General features: G+C 43.0%; 3 protein-coding genes, 1 long non-coding RNA gene and 1 other non-coding gene across 11 annotated transcripts in view; 2 read left to right on the top strand and 3 right to left on the bottom strand.

Moving 5' to 3' along the window:
* Positions 1-3,209, bottom strand: part of tmem65 (transmembrane protein 65) — a 37,237-nt gene extending 34,028 nt beyond the window's left edge. The window contains exon 1 of the mRNA XM_003458592.5: positions 2,379-3,209. Within this exon, the coding sequence (XP_003458640.1) occupies positions 2,379-2,616 (238 nt within the window). The 5' untranslated portion in view covers positions 2,617-3,209. The remainder of the gene's footprint in view (positions 1-2,378) is intronic.
* Positions 3,210-3,506: 297 nt separating this feature from the next.
* trnal-aag (transfer RNA leucine (anticodon AAG)) lies at positions 3,507-3,588 on the top strand. The gene has a single exon. It is a non-coding gene; the product is annotated as a tRNA-Leu (tRNA).
* Positions 3,589-3,910: 322 nt separating this feature from the next.
* On the bottom strand, positions 3,911-13,022 carry rnf139 (ring finger protein 139). Its single transcript, XM_013266399.3, has 6 exons — positions 12,497-13,022; positions 10,509-11,164; positions 9,687-9,834; positions 9,463-9,569; positions 8,963-9,214; positions 3,911-7,933 (listed from the first exon to the last, which is right to left on the bottom strand). The coding sequence occupies exons 1-6, from the start codon at positions 12,657-12,659 to the stop codon at positions 7,145-7,147; spliced, it is 2,115 nt and encodes a 704-aa protein (XP_013121853.1). The 5' UTR covers positions 12,660-13,022; the 3' UTR covers positions 3,911-7,144.
* A 162-nt stretch (positions 13,023-13,184) lies between these two features.
* On the top strand, positions 13,185-14,278 carry LOC112843587 (uncharacterized). Its single transcript, XR_003216022.1, has 2 exons — positions 13,185-13,799; positions 13,847-14,278. It is a non-coding gene; the product is annotated as an uncharacterized LOC112843587 (long non-coding RNA).
* tatdn1 (TatD DNase domain containing 1) lies at positions 14,069-18,531 on the bottom strand. 7 transcript variants are annotated; one of them, XM_005463692.3, is made up of 12 exons: positions 18,508-18,531; positions 17,070-17,135; positions 16,941-16,990; positions 16,395-16,458; positions 16,125-16,268; positions 15,969-16,011; positions 15,521-15,606; positions 15,399-15,439; positions 14,990-15,066; positions 14,839-14,909; positions 14,447-14,573; positions 14,069-14,322 (listed from the first exon to the last, which is right to left on the bottom strand). In XM_005463692.3, the coding sequence occupies exons 2-12, from the start codon at positions 17,107-17,109 to the stop codon at positions 14,220-14,222; spliced, it is 846 nt and encodes a 281-aa protein (XP_005463749.1). In that variant the 5' UTR covers positions 17,110-17,135; positions 18,508-18,531; the 3' UTR covers positions 14,069-14,219. The 7 variants fall into 7 exon arrangements, with proteins under 7 accessions (XP_005463749.1, XP_005463751.1, XP_019206384.1 ...); XM_005463694.4 differs by having other exon boundaries at positions 18,502-18,523; XM_019350839.2 differs by lacking the exon at positions 18,508-18,531 and adding an exon at positions 18,278-18,455 and having other exon boundaries at positions 14,839-14,930; positions 14,963-15,066.
* Positions 18,532-18,542: the final 11 nt, after the last annotated feature.

The raw sequence follows: 18,542 nt of genomic DNA, 5'->3' as shown, positions 1-18,542 counted from the left end.
ACAACCTGACACTGGAAGACACGTCAACTCGCACACACTGCAAACTTATGAATGAGGCATTCACATGCCAGTAACTATTCAGTAAAAGGCTGATTGTGTAAATGGTTCCTCATAGGGCAGCCCAGCGTCACCTGACAAATCCTGAACACGTCCTCACTCATCACATACTGACCCGTGGTCAGGAATTGAACTCACTGGCTTCGCTGCTAACAGCGACACATAAACCAAGCACCTCAGAACAAGCCAAATGTGCATGAATGTCCCAAATGCTGAGGGAACAGGACACGGTCACCAATCACACGATGATGGATTCTATTAAATCGTCAGTTTTACTTTGGAAAGTTTCCAACTGAGTGAAGCGGCAAGAAAGCATCTGCATGGCTGCTCTGAAGCAAAGGCACTTCAGTGCTTCCTTCTTACATCGAACCGTCCGACACATCATCCCACCGTTCATGAAAACAAACCATCACCATGACTGAGAAGCAGCACACAGCATTTAAAAGTTTTTTAATGGCACAACCAGCTGATTTGTCTTAAACCTTCAATCACAGGTCTCTTTAAACCCACAGGCGAACTCTGAACACCGCTGTGATAAAATCGGCTTCCTTTGAGGCTTTTGGCTTGGAATTTGAGCTTAAGTAAAGAGTGTGAGCTACAGACAAAGGATCAAAGTGAGTTTAAGGTTAGCATAATTCACTTTGCATTATTTCCGTCCTCAGTTTGCTGAGGAATAATTTGACTTCAGATACATTAAGTCTTAATACAGGCAGGAGCTGCAGGGGATCATCTCTCCAGCAGGAAGAGAAAATACAGGCAGACCGGATGTGACAGACCTTATAGTTCATGTTATAGTTTCCTTTAAACGTATTATTCCAAGTGTGGTAATGAGATCAGCAACATCCTCCATCACATCAGGAAACAGTCTAATGTAAGTCGGAGTCTCTGCGCTTCATGTTTCTGAGTCCTTGTAAAGAGTCATTTTCTGCACACAGCATTGGTGGGAAAACATCCAAAACACACGACAGCGGAAGAGCAACATCATAAAAAATGTGCTTTTTTTTTTTCTTTTAAAGATTCTGGCAGTTTCCCTGGATTATTATCAATATTGCTGTTATTTAAGCATTTATCTGGGCCTTTAAATTGCTTTACAGAGGTTCGTTTTTTAATCCCGAGAATATAAAATAGAAAACACTTTTATATCATCATAAAACAGAAATAAAACCACACAAAAAACAACTCCTCTGTTATTGGGCTCTGTTAAAACTTAAATATCACAGGTCTACAGAGTCTTTAAAAGGTTTTATTCCTCATAATTTAGACTTGGATATAATCCCACTTTCTGTGCTGGCCCAACACAGTCAACATCTGGCTCGAGCACCCAAACCAGGGGTTTTTGCTCGCTTGTCTTCAAGGTTTCTCCAAGCTGAATGTGGCTCCAAAGCCTGGACAGACCAGCCAGTGAGGAGATTTCCAGCAACCTGCACAGTCTGGCAGGCGACAAAGAAAATAAGCTGTGTGACTGAGCCAATGCACCAGACAACACACTGAAAGACAGAACATGTCTTTGTACCAAAACAAACAGGGAAGACAACCAGCAGCTCGTACTGTTTATATGTAAAGCCATTTGTGCTGAAGAGGCAGAAAGCCTGGCTGAGATCCTGGATGGAGAGGTATGAGTGAGGCTGACTGTAGAGCTCACAGAGGGGGCTGGTAATGAGCGGCTGTTTATTTTACAGTATTTCAGTCAGAAATGACTGAGCGGCTGGAGCTGAAGACCTGAAATGACGGTCTTTATCTGCCTCAAACAGCTGACCCAGACTGGGACAGAGCTGGCAGGTCTCGTCACACCCTGATGATGTCAATCACAGACTCAAACTGCCACAATAACATACAACGTGTGTATGTAACAGCCTCGAGTCTTAACCACCTTTAAACCATCAAAGCCCAACAGAGCTCAGTAGCTATGGATGCTGGCACACTGCTGCACTTCCCACAGCGACCACCTGGTGTCACTACTACTGTTTCTTTTTTCCTAATGACGCCTTTAAACGTCAATTAGGCGTCTAATTAGCAACACCTGGTGTATTGAACTGTATTGAAACAGTGAATCCGTGTGTGCCCTTAAGGGTCAGCTGTCAAAGACTCCACCCAATGACCAGGACCGTTCAAACAGAGGAAGAACCCGCCCATCGTGCAATCAATCAGCCCCTGACCGAACATCTAACAGTGTTTTACACCTGGGTTTGCACCTGAGGAGGTACAGAAGCGTGTCAGTGCTGGTCTACACTGCAGGAGGGAAATGTGGGCTTGCCTGCACCGACAACCTTTGACCTCTCATTCAAAGTGCCACCTTTAACCCACGCTGCTCGTGTCTTTACCTTGTGCGAGTGCTTTGGACTCGAAGATCTGCAGCTCCTGCAGTAAACACGTCCTCTCCTTGGGGTGAAGGCGGTAAATAAACTCTTTGGCCCTGGTGGGGGAGTTGAGAGGCTCCAGCGGCTCGTTTCTCCCGTGTGTTCCCATCCAGCAGCTCGGAGCGTGCCGCGCAGTCCCCGCCGCCTTCGGTAACTTATGGAGAGCCGGGCGGAAAGCTCTCTCCAGGCAAATCCTAAGCATGGTGCCAAAAGAGCGACTCCTCCTGTCTATAAGATACAAAGTACTTCTCTAAAGGGTCCTCCTTCGCTTCGCTTTCACGTCGCTCGGTTAGAAGTTGGCCGTCCGTCGGTCCTTGTCGCTAGATTCGCGTTTAATGGTGATAAAATGTGCTTTTAAGAGCAGTTTCTGTAAAACTTGGGTTAAATTTCAAGCGACCGTACATGTCCTCTTTCCCCGCTGTCTGCCGAGCCAGCAGTCTCATGATCTTTTAGGACTCGGTGGTCAGGAGTTTGGCACATGAAGTTCAAGCTAAAAGGCGAACAAGTCAGCCACAGTTACACTTCCGCTGGTGGTTTTCAAAATAAAAGAATGGCTTCCGGTCAAACTTTTTTTTTTTTGTAGCAATATTAAAACTTGTTCAGCAGCCAGGAGTGTTTCTAAGTTATTTTCAGCGAAAATATCAAGGAAGGGGACAGGTGAAGGTACTCTCCGCGGATTGCGATGTTTGCAGACGACGTTAGAAGAGAACCTGGACAGGATCAGCCAAAGCAATGACAGTGCACAAGCATGTTTACAGGATGGTAGTGAGCCGTGTATGATGCAGGGTTTGGAGGTGGTGGCCACAAGAGGAGGGCCACCTAGACGTTATCCTAAAGGAGCAGCTGAAAGTAGAAGAATTATTGATCCATGAATAACTTTCATGTTGCTGCTGGAGGTGATCTTAATTAGTTATATGATAGTGAGTGGCTTTATCAGAAATAATAGCGTCATATAATAGATTTCTTAGTATATTGCATATAAAACAATAATAAAGCTAAACCAGTTCATCTTTTCCCCCAAAGTCATCTAGTAGTTAGTTCGGTTCATCAGCCTGTCTGCTCACATCGGGCTCATGTTTTCGTTTCTATACCGGTAGCGTGGCCGAGCGGTCTAAGGCGCTGGATTAAGGCTCCAGTCTCTTCGGGGGCGTGGGTTCGAATCCCACCGCTGCCAAGGAATAGTTTTTGGGGTGGCTGTTGCTCAGTGACTGGAAACAAAAAATTATCTACAGCTGGGAACGTTGGTGGTTCATATTGTGACCCCACCAAACTGCGTGGTCTCACACTTGAAGCTCTTCATATTTTGTGTAAGAAAAATGTTCTCAGAACAAGTAGTATAACAGCATCACCTTGTGGTTCAATGACCCAACTGCATTTCTACACACTAAAATGGGCACACTCCTCTGCACCCAAACTTCTACAGTCCTTTATTTAATGAAGATTATGCTCCGATGTGTTTATGAAGAAGTCATTTAAAGGCGTCATCAGTCCAGATGCAATATCAAAGATGATTTTATTTACATAAATCTCTTTTTTAAAACAAAAGGCAAAATGAACAGCTTTTACCTTTTAAAAAGCTTTCAGAACAATCAAACTAATAATCAAAGTCCTTCATTACTGAAACAAAAAAGCACAGCTTTCTAATCAAATTAGACCCAACACTTCCTCATATATCCTCTTATCGAGCAAGAATTAAATGGATTCCTTGCAGCTTTTTTTTTTTTTTTTAAAACAACAGCACAGAGCACAAGTTTGTAGTCAAACCCTTTAAAACGTTCGGGCTGTGGAAGTCTACACATCATAATACTTGTGGAGTTGTGCTTGAAAGCCAGTTTTAATACAGTTTCACATTAAAGATCTCTGTAGTCGCTGAGGGAGCTGTGTCAGCCGGGGCTTCGTTTTGGACCAGTAGTTTAAAATTTTAGATCAGCAGGTATAAACGTCAGGAAAATAAAACCTTTTTATTCTTTTAAACACAAATTTTTAACAACATGATCACACACTGCCTTCAGAGGTTGCACGTCTGGATTTTTTCCAGTTTCTTTCTTCCAGCCTGTGGCTACTAACACAGTTTTAGCCTTTAAAAAAGTGCCGTCCTCATTGCTCGGACACAACAAGAAATCTGTCTATACCAGTGATTAGAAAGAAAATATGCATTTAGTGAATGATAAAACCACCAGTGTGGGAACAGAAATTCCATCCAGCTCTTTTAAAACAACTAAAACTAACTGATGGACCTTTCCTTTAAGAAATGCAAAAGAACTGGCACCTCCTCATGCTGTATTTTATGACCGTTACTGAACATAGCAATCATTTCACCAAATACATTTTTGGACTATAGCTCTTCAGATGTGCTTTCCACCGCACCTTCACACTCTTATTAACCGCTCCCGGGTCTGAGACAAGCTTTTAGCCAAAATCAATACTGATTTCTTAAAAGAATGATGTAGAAAGTAGCGTCAAGGGGAAAAGTGTGCACGTGTTTGTTTCATTATATGTACAATAACGTACACAAATGTAAGCAAGGTCACACAAGAGACCAGTAGTAAGTAATGACAGAGGTATATCAGTGATTACAGTAGGATGTCACCTTTTTAAAAAAAAAAAAAAAAATGAGACACCTCTCAGTTTTCTCTGGTGGGCGCAAAGCTGATAGGAAACTGCTTCGCTCTCCTGCTTCATTCACAAATACTCGGTTTGCATTTAAAGGACAAAAACCAACAAAAACAAAAGCTGAGTGAGTTTACCACAAACCTGAGCTGTGATCAATCTGCAAATTTGAGATGTGATTTAAACACACAGGAAACTAATCAAACATGTTTAACGTCACTGAGGTGAAAGATGGTAACTTTGATTGGGATCAATCGTCTGTTCAAATAAAAACAGCTGAATCAGTCGTGACAGAGTTTGTGCTCACAGCTTTTCTAAAAACTCAAATCCTGCAGAATGACTAGAGCTCCAAATCTGTTCAAATTGCTCCTCAGTTGTGTGGTTAATAAACACTCCAGCATTTTTCCCTGCAGCACACCACGAGGGAACATGAACCGAATTATTAAGACACCGTCTTATCACATTACAAGTCGGCAGGCACACAAACGACCACGCTCACCTTTACACACACAAGTCAGGGCTGCATATTAAGTGCATTTATGTTCCGAGACTCTCACCATAACTTACATTTCACCAGGCTCCCCCCTTCAGCCTCACCCCCTCGTGCACCTCTGAACCACTCAGCATGGTTTGTACTTTCAGATCTTTTACAGTTTCTCTATTTTAACCAGGAACCTACGAACCTTTAACTCGTGCAGAGAGAACTCCATTTTCAAACAGACACAACTTTCACGCTAAGAATCATCAGTGTGGATGAGATCTCTGAAGGCAGCACATCAGATCAAGTAGACTCATTGTTTTGGACTACGGATTGGTGGTGGTGGTGGATTTGTCCACCAAGGTCAAACTGTCTATGCAAAGCTCTACTGTAATGCCGTGAGAGTGCGTGGCACAAACCACCTACACTAAAACGTCATCATCCACCGCCCACCCTACTAGCCAGATTAGCCTCTCTGACTTTTTCCATGACATCAGTCCAACCATTATCTGAAGGAGGGTTGTGGTAGGAGCAGGCTAAGCAGATATCCTGCTCACCAGAAGCACTTTACAATTCTGTTTATAGGTCTGCTGTAACGTGTCCTCGCACCCGGGCGTGTCAGGAAAACCTCTGAAGGGAGGAGTCCAGGAGGCATTCTGACCAGACGCCTGAACCGCCTCAGCTGGCTCGGCCTGAGATGAACGAGCAGCGGCTCTACTCCGAGCTTCGTATCTTAAGTGAGGTGCATGCATCTGCATTAAACACGAATCACACATAAGGCTAAGCCCAGCCAGCCTACTCATTACAAATGTAAGTGAGCCGCATGTATTCTTGACCTTCCTGTTTTGGTCATGGCCACAGGGTGAGGGTTGTAGCGTAATGAACTGGTAAATCTAAAAGCCTCCAGCTCAGCCCTCCCCTTTCTTCCTTAAAATGAAATTTAAGTCACGGTTTTGACAAATTGGAGGAAATACAACAGGCAATCCAGAGTGGTCAGAACAGGAGAGACCACAGAGCAATGAAAAAAAACAGCAGACAATCTGAAAGCTTTGCAGAGGTGCACAAAACAAGGATCCTGAAGGAGGAGCTCAGCTAAATTTCAAACCAGGTAAGTTTACAGTTTTTATGCTCATAAGTGACAAAGTCTAAAGAAAGAAAACAATGTGCAGCTTTGTTTCTTTTCTCCATTTGGAACAAAGCATTTCTACCGCCATCTCCAACAGGGCAGAATCTGCGGCTGCAGATAGTCTGATATTTATTTTTATTATAAACGTTCTGATTGGCATCAGGAAATAAACGGTGCAAAGACAGCTGTGCCCACATAGCAAGATTTCTATCAGGATCTTGATACTCCAGAGATACTGTCAAATAAAAAGAGCAGTTGGGAGTTTTTTGGTCTACGTCATACAGCTTCAACATGCACACACACACACGCGCACGCATACACACAGAACGAGAGCAGCAGTTACTCTTTCCACGAGCCCTTGTAGAGTAAAACTCAAAAACGTAAAGAAACTAACAAGAGAAAGAGACATCCCTGACATTTTTCAAGAGCAAATTAAGATGCTTAAGATGTCCTTTATCATTTCTTAACTTAAATATAATAAAGATATATGTTTATTTATCTATAGCTCTTCTGTCGTCAGTCCTCTGTGGAATCTGTGTCATCATTGATATAGTCTTCTTCTATCAGGGCGCTGCCGTTCTGAGTCCCCCACTCATCTTCGTCATACTCTATGCTGTCATTGTCCTCCAGCAGGTCGTGGTCGAGCGCCGCCGCTCCTCCCGCGGCCTGCGCACCGACTGCTGCTCCATTGGCCTGTAGCTCTGCTGCCGGCTGTCCTTGCTGATTGTCCCCCGGTGCTGGTGGGCCCGCAGCAGCAGCGGCGGCGTCCTGCGGCGCTGCGTAGCCCCCGTTGTTATTGGAAAAGGCGGCTCTGTCTCTGCTCTCCTCCTCAACGTAAACTCTCTGGTGGCACATGGGGCACGTGTCCTGGATGTAGAGCCACTTCCTCAGGCACAGTGCATGGAAGTAGTGGTGGCAGGGCGTGAGGCGGGCTGAGGTGGCGAACTCCTGATAACAGATGGCGCACACGTCCTCGATGTTCCTCAGCTGGTCCCCGCGCACCTCCGGCAGGGAGTTGATCTTCTTGACAGCAGTGCGGCGGTTGATGAATGTTTTCCAGCCGTTCTTGGCCTGCAGGTAGATGTTAAAGTAAGCGTGCAGGCACATCATGCAGGCGCGGATCTTGCTGCCCGACTCGAACATCATGGTGTAGGCGCCGTTTCCGAACATGATGACGCCGAACAGGAACTCGATGATGTTGCCCGTGGAGCGCACGTAGTAGACATAGTCATCCAGCTTCTCCCACAGGACATTGGAGAATCCGTCAGCCATGAAGAGGCCGTAGACGGTCAAAGACACAACCACCTGGAGAGCAGGAAGCAGAAACATGAGCTGAATTTAATCTGCAGAGAGCAAAGCAGACGAGTGAAGGGTTTCAGCTTCTGACAAGGAGCGAGCACGCCAACGGGAAGTTTGATAAACTCTCCTTTAAATTGTTGTTCTTTAAAGTTTACTACCTGAATAATGAACGTTCATAAACGTAAAAATACCACAGCCATACATCCTCTGTATATGTGACACGGAGCTGAAGCTGACCTCTGGTGACAGCTGGAATGTTTTTGGACCCTAAGCTTGAAGTAAACAGTCTAAAAATGTGTCGCCGCTCTCCTTCAGAACAGTTTCGATTCGACACCCACAAACTCGCCATTCCTCAGCGGATCCCCAGGCTAATTTTAGTCAAGTGAGCATGCCCAGAATATCTAATGTAGGAGCCTGGTTCCATGTTCTTATAGTTACATTTGTCTCTAAGCAGTAGAAACACAAACTTACAAGTACTTTATATGCAAACTCACAACACTTAAGAATTTACAAACAGGATTTATGGTTCCTTGTCCACCTCTCTCAATCAGTTCTCTCCCCTCGCCTGTCGAGGAGTGAGTTTGGGTTTTTAGAGAGGTGCTGCAAAGGAAAGTGGTGCGCTGGATTTAGCACAAAACACAAAGCAAGAGCATAACTGTGAAAAGAAATCCTGATTATTTCTTGTTTTTATAAATGCTGGAAGCAATAAGTGTAATTGAACATAAATACTAATTAACTGTAGGCACAGACTATAAACTCAATAAGCAGAATACTATCAGTCTCCACTCAATTCCACGTTGACAAACAGACAACAGAATCCTTACTGACTCCTTTGCAGGGCTAAATCCTGCTCTTATATGCACATCAATCAGGTCATTATTGTTACACATTTGATTATTTAAGTCACAAGTTTGCTTACTCTGGATCTCTTGATCTCTTGACTAACGTAATGCACAAAAATCTCACAGACTGTGAAAACTTTGGGAGACGTTGGACGTCATCAATTCCAGTCAAAGATCATTTGTTTGCGCTCACCTTGAGGCAGAGCTCAACACAGAAGGCGGTGACGGCAAAGAGCCATGTGTTGAGGACATAGTGATGCCAGAGGGCGTAGCTGAGCACCACGGGGAGTACAAAGAGCGCCAGGGACACCAGCAGGACGGGGAAATGCCGCCGAAAAGAGGAGACATGGGAAGCGCTGAGGGACATGAGGACGGGGTCAGTCATGCCGTGAATGAAGTGCAGGATGGCGGTCAGCAGAAGACACATGTTCCGGCTTAGGCGGACCTGTAGATCAAAACGAAGACTCTCAGTTACGTGTACGAAGTTATTCCGTTATAAACACGGGAATACAGGATGACAAGAAGAACAGTGGCAAATGTCATTTATAGTATAAATCATTAAACATGTTTTGGTAGTTTAGAGGGCAACATAACAAGTCACAAAGTGGCTAAAACGACAACAGAAAAATGAGAGAAAAGCAGTTTGCCGGCTGCTTCGACGGCGTAAACTGGAAGCACAAATCCGAGACGTACCAGGCGTTCCTCAGGATCCAGACTGCTGAGGCCGGTCTGAAGAGCCAGGATGAAAAACAGGACAGGAGCCACGAAGCCTAACCGCTTGTCCTCCTCCTCAGTCGAACCTGAAAGTTCAAAATGAGAAAGTACTCAACTCCAGGAGCATCCAAACAATTACGTGAAGGGCAAATCAGGAAGGCTTTTACCCCTGCTACCACGCCAACTAACAATCTCAGTCATACCTATGAAAGCCAGGATGCTGAGGCCCAGGTAATGTGCAACAGAGGAGATAACGGCACTCATCCCCAGCACAGTGAGCGTGGAGTCGCAGCCGGAGATGATCAGGTTACTCGTGAGATCCCAGAACACATCCCAGCTCAGCAGGTAACCCTGAAAACGGTGCAGTCACACAGGTACACGCGTCACCTTTACTCATAATCCCTTTTAGCTTCAGTTCAGACTCTGCAGACTTTTTAGGTGAGACTTTATTATTAACAGCAGCACAGAACATGAAGAAGCATCTTCAGTAGAAATGAGGTTGTTAAAGAATTATGACCTTGTTATGTAGTGTGCATAATTTTTAACTGCTCTTCAGACATCAGACACTGTTTATAAATTATTAAAAGCATATTTCACATTGAAATTTCTGTGTATACACACACAAATACCAGCATAATATACCTGTAAAACACTGCAAAGAGCTAATGTGCCAGCTGGACTTTACTTGGCTACAGTACACAGGAAACCTGTAGAGGTCACCTACATACATTTTAGGCTTTCGGAGATATTTTTAAACACACAGGAGTTAATATTTAGATATAATTACGGAAATCCAACAGGGGCGCCTGGGGCTGCAAAAGGAAAACTTCTTTCCCCAAACAAATATATGACTTTTGTAAACATGATATGTCAAAGACTTAATAATGTCATTAACCAAATATCAATTCACTGTGGCTAACAACTTGTTAGCTTACCTTGCTTTACAGTCCTACTGGACACTAAAGTGACCATCATATAGCAAACATGTCCTAGAAGTGAAGTTTTTTTTATGTAAAAGCATTTACCTGTGCATCAGAGCTCCCATCTGCAGCTCCACCTGTGGCATCTCCGCTCTCTCTCCCCACCGCCTGCACCACGTAAACCAGTATCAGTGCCTGGGCTGTTACCCGGGTCAGCCAGAACACTCGAAGCACATCAGGGAACCTGATCCTCTTCCACGTGTCTTCCAGCAGCAGCTGGAGTCCATAGATCCTGTACATGTGCCGTACGAGCAGGTAGACGTACCGGCATGAATAGTAGAACCATTTGAGCCTTGTGGCGAGGCAAACGGCCGTACTGAGAGCCAGCACCAGGCCCGAGAACATTGCCACCAGATGCCTGACATCTGCAGGAAGTTCAATCATCAGCCCCCACAGAGGAATCATGATGTCCAGGACCACCAGCGCAGCAAACACCGACTGGAGGTTAAGCAAAAACACATAGCCAATCCCAAAGACGAGCTGGACGGCGGCCATGCCCAGCCACAGCGTCGGCCCGTTTCTAGGCAGCAACCTGAAGCCCAAGGCTGCTTTGTAGTAGGCATTGTAGAAGTCCATGTGGGAGGTGGCGTAGTAGTTTATGAGGACTGCTGCCATGCCAAGGAGGACAGCAAAGAATAGAGTGTAGAACTTAAACAAGGCTTTCTGAGAAAGCAGCAGCACCACAGTGGAGATGAGGACACCTGGAACACACCGGAGAAGCAGTCAGAAAGACAGGAAAGGTAAATATTTCTCACTGCAAACTGAACAAATGTCAAATGTCAGCTAACTGTAGCTTCCAAGTTTGTTTGATTATAGTGAGTAGTTAGATCAGTCTTTGTGAGAAAACACCAGATGCTGCACATTAATGAATTTTGGAGCAAAAATAATCAGCATAGAGTTGAGTAATCCTGATAAGTAAAAGGCTGAACAAGCAGCTAGACAAACTGTTACACTCCTTGATTTTTCATAACAATTAGGCCAGACAAATACCACGCATAACAAAAACAAACAAACAAAGAAATGCCTTTCACAGTCCATGTAATGCTACGTGTGCATTTGATAACACTATGATAAACTGATTGTACATACTGTAGAGGACCTCAACCAACGTGAGCCTTACTGCTTTAATATAATGTTAGTTCAAACATCTGGCACTATGGAGTCTCTGTTCCTGTACTAAACATAAAGAAAGACGGGTACAGAAGCAAACCCAACAGCTAATCTCACTTCCTGTCCATCCAAACCCAGAGCTCTTGGCTAACACTTTCAGACGGCCCGAGCTGCTCAAAGGTCTGCAAACTGGAAAACTGAGTTACATAACTTGTTTGTTGACTCAACACAGAGAAGCTTTACTCTGTCAGAGTGATGAAAACGATGAGCTTTTATGAATTACGGTGTGTAGAGGAAACTCAAAGTTAGTCAGGCTACAGACTTATTCAATCAATAAATAAAAAGTGAAACAGATTTTTGTTAGTAGCAGCTCTGGTAATTACACAACACTAGTCCAGAATGTAATTCCCCTGTCCGAAAATATGACAAGTGCCAAGGCATACAAATGATGTGCATAAAGTGGGACACCAGGTCAACACACGCTGATATAACGTCACAGGTACTCTGAAACTCCTGCAGAGTTCAGACCAGAGAGCAGCTCTCTGAGTACAGTTAGAGGAGGAGAAGTAGCGAGCTTTGTCAGGAAGAAGGACCTGAATATGATTCATCTGTGTTCAAGGTGCCTCTGAGGCCATCCGCGACACCACAAATCACACTTGTGACAACACACCTTGACGTTAGCTAGCTAGTTAGCTTGCGAGCTGCTGGCGCCAGAGGAGAGTAAATTAGGGTCGAGGTGAAGCAGTTAAGCAGCGTGTCAGACGGATCTGTCCTGTGTAAATGTTATTGCTGGTCGCTTAATCGGCTTTAGCCGGTCTGACAGGTGACACAGCTCCACACAGCGGACTAATGTCAAGGCTAACGCGGCTAGCTCGTTGTTGCTGAGGGAAACTTATGGGCTCCTTCATGTTAAAAATACTTACCCATGACTCTGACCAACACCTTCCCCATCGCCCCGGCCATTCCCGAGCCAGGGTCGTAGTAAGAGTTAAAAATGGCGTCGATAATAAAAATACATGGAACTCGCAGAGCCACATCCAGCACCACCAAGGCCTGCTGGCCTATCCGGGCTTGAGTAGACGCCATACGGCTTTGGTGGAGGGCTTTTATAGTCCTGAAGAGACCCGGCTATCCATGTAACGGTGAGATACGTGACGAGTCACCCGGCAGCCGTCCTTCGTCTTCAGTTTCGCTTTGCCCAACGCTTATTCGGCAGCTGCAAGCCTGCATCTGTCCGCCATGTTCGTCCACCTCAACCTCCTGTTGCTTCTCCGGGTTAAAACGCTCCCACCCTCCGTGTTACAGCCGACAGCCGGCAGCCGTTAAACTTCACGACCCCCATCAGACCCGGAGCTGTCCGCTGTCACAAAACCTATGAAGGCATCTCTAAATGTCCGTTTGTCAGTGCTGTGAAAGCGCCACTGGACTTCTTTTTTTTAATAACCAAAGAAGTTGCCAGGATGGTACGACGTATCGCGTCGTGGCGTCGGTGGGCGTGGCAGCTGACGTAACATTTCTACAAACTATAAAATTACACGTCATTTTTACTGTGTACTCTTTGTTACACGTTTTAATGTAGACGTTATTTTGCTTTCAGATGATGGTATGCTGGTATAGACACCCATAAATAAAATATAACATTTAATATAATAATAATACCATTATAAAAGTATATTAAATATATTTCAGTTTACTGCATTTAGATTTCAGGTTAGTTTTATACCTTATTAAATTATTTGTGTCTTATCGTATTTGATTTAAACAAACATTTCACAGACTTTGGGATTTCAAAACATCTTGAGGATCCCCAAAAGTTGTGGAAAATATTCTATGGACGGAGAAAAGTTGAACTTTTTGAAAGGTACAAATGCTGTTACATCTGGCATAAAACTAAGACAGCTTTTCATAAAAAGGTCATACCAACAGTCAAACGTGGTGGCGGTAGTGTGATGGTCTGGGGCTGCTTTGCTGCTTCTGGACCTGGATGACTTGCCGTAACTGGTAGAATCATAAATTCTGTTGTCTATCAGAATTTCTTTCAAGTTCAAGAGCGCTCAAGTTATGCAGCAGCACAATGATAGTGACACACCAGCAAGTCCACCTCTGCATGACTAAAAAAAACAAACCTCTGAGCATGCTTTTGATGGACTTCAGCATGACTCAAAAACAAGCCGACTGAATTAAAATAACTTTGCAAAGAACATTTAACCAAAGACTCATCGCCAGGTACCGAAAACGGCTGATTTTAGCTCTTGCTGCAAATGTTGGCACAGCCAGTTTATTAGGTTTTGTATAACTTTTTCTATTAATAAATTAAGATTTGAAAAGTCTGCATTTGCTTGGGTTACTTTAGTATAATATTAAAACTTGTTTGATGATCTGAAGCAAAAGCACTGTAGGGGTACTTAAACAATCACAAACATCAAAGCTTTTTGTGTGGTTTGAATAAACTCATTAACATTTATGTTTTTCTAAACACAATAACTGATATGTTCCTTATGAAAAAAAATTATGTTTATTTTGCATTAACAGAGGACTGTAAACACAAATAATATAACAGTATAAGTGGTTTGTCCTGAGGCGCACAAACCGATTCATAAAAGAATATTAATGACACATCGGTGAGTCTGATGATGTCACTTATTATCAGCTTGAGCGGAAGAAGACTTTGACAGTGTTGTTGTAGATTGTGTTGCCCAGCTCCAGTGGATCCTCCTCCCTCGCCGCTGCCATCACCTCCAGGACTTGTCTGCAAGAGACAAACAGTGAAATCTTAAAATTAAAGGTTTATTGTGTTTAACAATATTCATGCTTCAGTGCGACGTCTGATTGTATCCATTGGATTTATTAAGCTTTTCCCTTTAGTGACTTACATGATATGACAGGGCTCATTCCGGTCCTTCAGGCAGTGTCCTGCCTCCCACTTCTTCTTTGTGGGAAATGTAGTTTTAACATATTTGGACCCGGCATGAGTGTTCTTCACACCACACCACGGGGCATCTGGAAATGAGCAGGAAGGTGGAAATCCATAAATAACATAAATGTAGCATTTAAAGAACTGTAATATCAGTTAAATATTTCTATAAAGTGAGCATAAACCTATTTTAATCTAATATATTCCCACTTATTGGTGATACAGCTTCAACAAGAATATAAAACAAATGACTCCAGAGCTTTAAGAGAACTTTAATATAAAGGTTCACTGTGTGATCAAACTCAGGCCACATTCTGCCAAAAGCTTTAAAATAAACAGACTGTGACTCACCTGTTTCTATCATGAGCCTCTCTGTGGGGATCGACTTCATAGCTTCAATATTGGCCTCTGTTTTCAAGGAACTGAAAGATATGGAAGTGAGACTCAGTGTGACTCTGGTCAAGTTCAAGGAAACCGAACAACATTTCTCAGATTATCCCACCATCCATTTATTCCAATATAGAGGTCGAGGTCTATGAGAGCAGCAGCGTCTTCTGCAGTTCCATCAAACGAGTGGACCTGAAATTCAAAATAGCAATAACGCAGAAGAATTTTGATCTGATTCATTCATAAAGTGACTCAGTGGCTTTTTAAATATGTAAACAATGTTTTGCAAATTAGTTTTAATGGATGAAATCAGGTTTGTTTGTGAATTTATCCCAACAAAAGTATTAACTTCACAGAATTTTACATTTTAGGTCTTTATTCTGTTCAGTTTACATTGAGTATTGTAACCTGTCACAAAATAATTCACTTTTACGGAGGTTGTTTTCGCATCTCCAGGATCCAGGATGTGGAAAGCATATCCTTCTCTGTAAGTACTATGATATTAGACATCATATCATCCTTACCACTCCTCCAACACATCGGTCTCGATTTCTCTTCATGATGTCTGTGGAAACAAAAACAGTCAAATGTTTTGCATAAAAATCAAATTCCTGAACCAGATCAGGTGTCTGCTTCACAAACCTACCGATGAACTCCTGATGGGAGTTCCTGCAGTGGAGGAACATGGGCAGCTTGGTCTCCTCCGCCAGGTCAAACTGCTTCTCAAAGTATCTGCAACACACCAGAAGGAGCAAATTGAGGCACAGGAAACAAAAGTCCATGAGGGCCATTTAAGCTAAAGGCCATTTTCGTATAGACTTCTAAAGAAAGCAGGTTAAAGGTACTTTCACTTTTCAGACTGGGAAACAATCCGCAAGTCTGTGGAGTCATAAATGAACCATCATGTTTATTAGAAGGAAATCTTCAGGGGAAAAAAAGCTTTTAGACTTTTTGGCACATCTATCAGGTTTCACTGGTAACTTAAGCAGTCACTATTAAAATTCCAAATGTGGCCTTAAAAAATGGCCGCCGAGTGGCAAGATTTGCTTCTAGAAGGCCTTTTTTCAAAACTCGTGAAAATCACACAAACTTACTTGAGCTGAGTTTCTTTTGGGCAAAATTCCAGCCTGTCAAAATCTGAAATGAGGAGAAAAGAAACAACACAAACCCACAGAGTGAAAAATAAATAAGGTGTAAATGAAGACTTCTTTCTGTCATGTACATTCATACACGTGCTCATGTACACACACCCAGTCCACACTCTCCGATGGCCACCACCTTTCCTCTGTGTGCTGCTGCCAGCTCCCTCAGCCCAGTTAAATACTGGGATTCTCCATTCTGCTCAAACTCGCCGCAGCGGGTGGGATGGCAGCCGACCGTGCAGTAGAACTCATCTGTGATAAAGGAGGGAGCTTGTTAAAGGTGAGACGCTCCAGCACGGAGGAAAACATTAGGTAGGTTTGGCTGATTCTTTAAGACCACGAATCATTTGGTTGCACAAAACGTGTTGTCATTATTACCTCTGGTCTCAGCTAGTTTAAGAGCTTCCCTGCTGTCTTCAAGGCTCCCCCCTGTGATCATAAACTGCAACAGATAAAACACGCAATCATTACAACTGAGAACAAATAACTTTCAAATTACAGATTTCCAACATACACAAAAAAGAGTAACTATGATATTATATTGTTTTATATCTGCATCAGCATCCTGACTACTTGCACCACAATTCTTTAGCATATATAATGAGGCTCAGCATGATAGAGTATACCGACTTATATGTTGAGTGTACTTAAAATAAAGGTGAGGCTTTTTGTTCTTGTTCTTCTCTTCTTTCCCTCATCGCCTAGCCCATTTCAGGGAATGAAATAAATGAGGGTTTTGTCCGGGATATTAAACCTCATAAACATCTCCAACAGCTATTAGCCAAACTGTTGCTGTAAAAATCTCTATCATCCCACAATTTCACGATTACCTTTTTTAAAACAAATCAACACCGCAGCGATCCCTGAATTCATGGCTATGATTAAAATACATGAGGCTTCATCAAAGTGATGGACACAGCATACCTTTTCAACTCCTACTTTGAGAGCTCGGGCAATGATCTCATTGAAGTCATCTGTCAGGAAAACGTGAGACTCAGAAAAACATAATGTGAACAGCCCCACAGTGAAAATAAGAGTGAAGCAGTAGCTCACCGTCATGTTTCTGCTTCCCTCTGTAGAGTCCTCTGAACATGGGATCTGTCAGATTCACCCCGATGTCTGAAGAGCAAGAGGTCAGAATTTATCTACGTGTACTGACTCAGAGAGTGTTACTGATTGTATCTTTGTAATTAAAGCATCACAGTATTGGTACCAGCATCGTGCTGAGAGACGCTCTGAGGTCACGTTATACGGTAACACTGAACACATTTAGCAGTAATGGATACTTTACTTACAAACAATAGAAACACATTGGAAATACAGTCATATAACAAAACAAGTAATTACAACAGCTTCAATATCCTGCTGAATATTTACATAACAGATTATCTGTCTGTAGCCTACAAAATGTAAAACTATAATAAACACCTAAATTCTACAACAGTCATGAACTGAGTTTAATAACAATTATTAGTTTTAAAGAATTTATTTCAGTCCATTGGTAATCTTCATAGTGACTCATTGCGAGGTATCGCATACTTTAAATACTTCTTTGACATACTTTGAAACACAGGTGGGCTTTCATTTAGAAATTACTAGATGATTCTTTCAGAAATATTAACAATTTTCTGTCAGCTAAGTTACTAAATTGCTTGGAGACATCTAAGTGCACTGAGAACTGCTCTGCTTTTTAGACATTTCCATTTTGTAGTCGACGTTAATATTTAAATCAAAGATGAGCTGCTGGATGTACTGATTTGCATCATTTTATCTCAGTTGATTTTAACTTTTTGTAGCTAGGACTACAACCCTACACAGCTTACAGTTGTGCTTAATGAAGAGCAACCACAGGCTGTATGCAGAGGAGCTGCACAGACGGGGTAAAGGGTTTGACTTGGTTAAATCTAATATATAGCAGTACAGAGCTCAGGCTCTGCTATATCTTCTACACATCTTCTTCATTGCCAGCACAGAACCAACTGCTGATCAGCTGCAGTCTACTGTGAGCTGCCATCATGGCAGCCGAACTACTGTAAACCTGAAATAAAGTGCCCGGTATACTGTATTCCTGCACAGCTGTAATCCTGTCACTCAGTCTGTCACTGCTGTGTTGTCATTTTCAAGAAGCTAACTTATTAGCTCTCATGCTAACAAAACATGCAGGCTGCTCCGTTTTTTAAACGTCAGCGGCAGTCAGTGACACTCGGTCTCTTCTACCTTTCTGGTAGCGTTTAACAGGCGATAAAGCACGGGCGTCTTACCAATTAATTTGTGTTGTGCCATGGTTGAAATTCTCCTAGAAAGAACTACACATGCAGCTCTCACCAATCCCATAATGCCGCAATACCGTAATAACTATAACAGACCGGATCACTGCTAGTGAAAAAGATAGTTTTTCGGCTACTCTTTCCATCTTATCCAAACATCTTAGACAATGTCGAAAAAATTTCGACGCGTGAAGATAATTTACACCTGTATAACTTACACTTACTGTGTGACCAAAATGAAAAGTAATATATTCGCGCC

Source organism: Oreochromis niloticus, linkage group LG22 (genome assembly GCF_001858045.2).
Source record: "Oreochromis niloticus isolate F11D_XX linkage group LG22, O_niloticus_UMD_NMBU, whole genome shotgun sequence".
Classification (NCBI taxonomy): Eukaryota; Metazoa; Chordata; class Actinopteri; order Cichliformes; family Cichlidae; genus Oreochromis; species Oreochromis niloticus.
The sequence above is the reverse complement of the archived record's forward strand: the minus strand, read 5'-3'. Positions and strand labels throughout refer to the sequence as shown.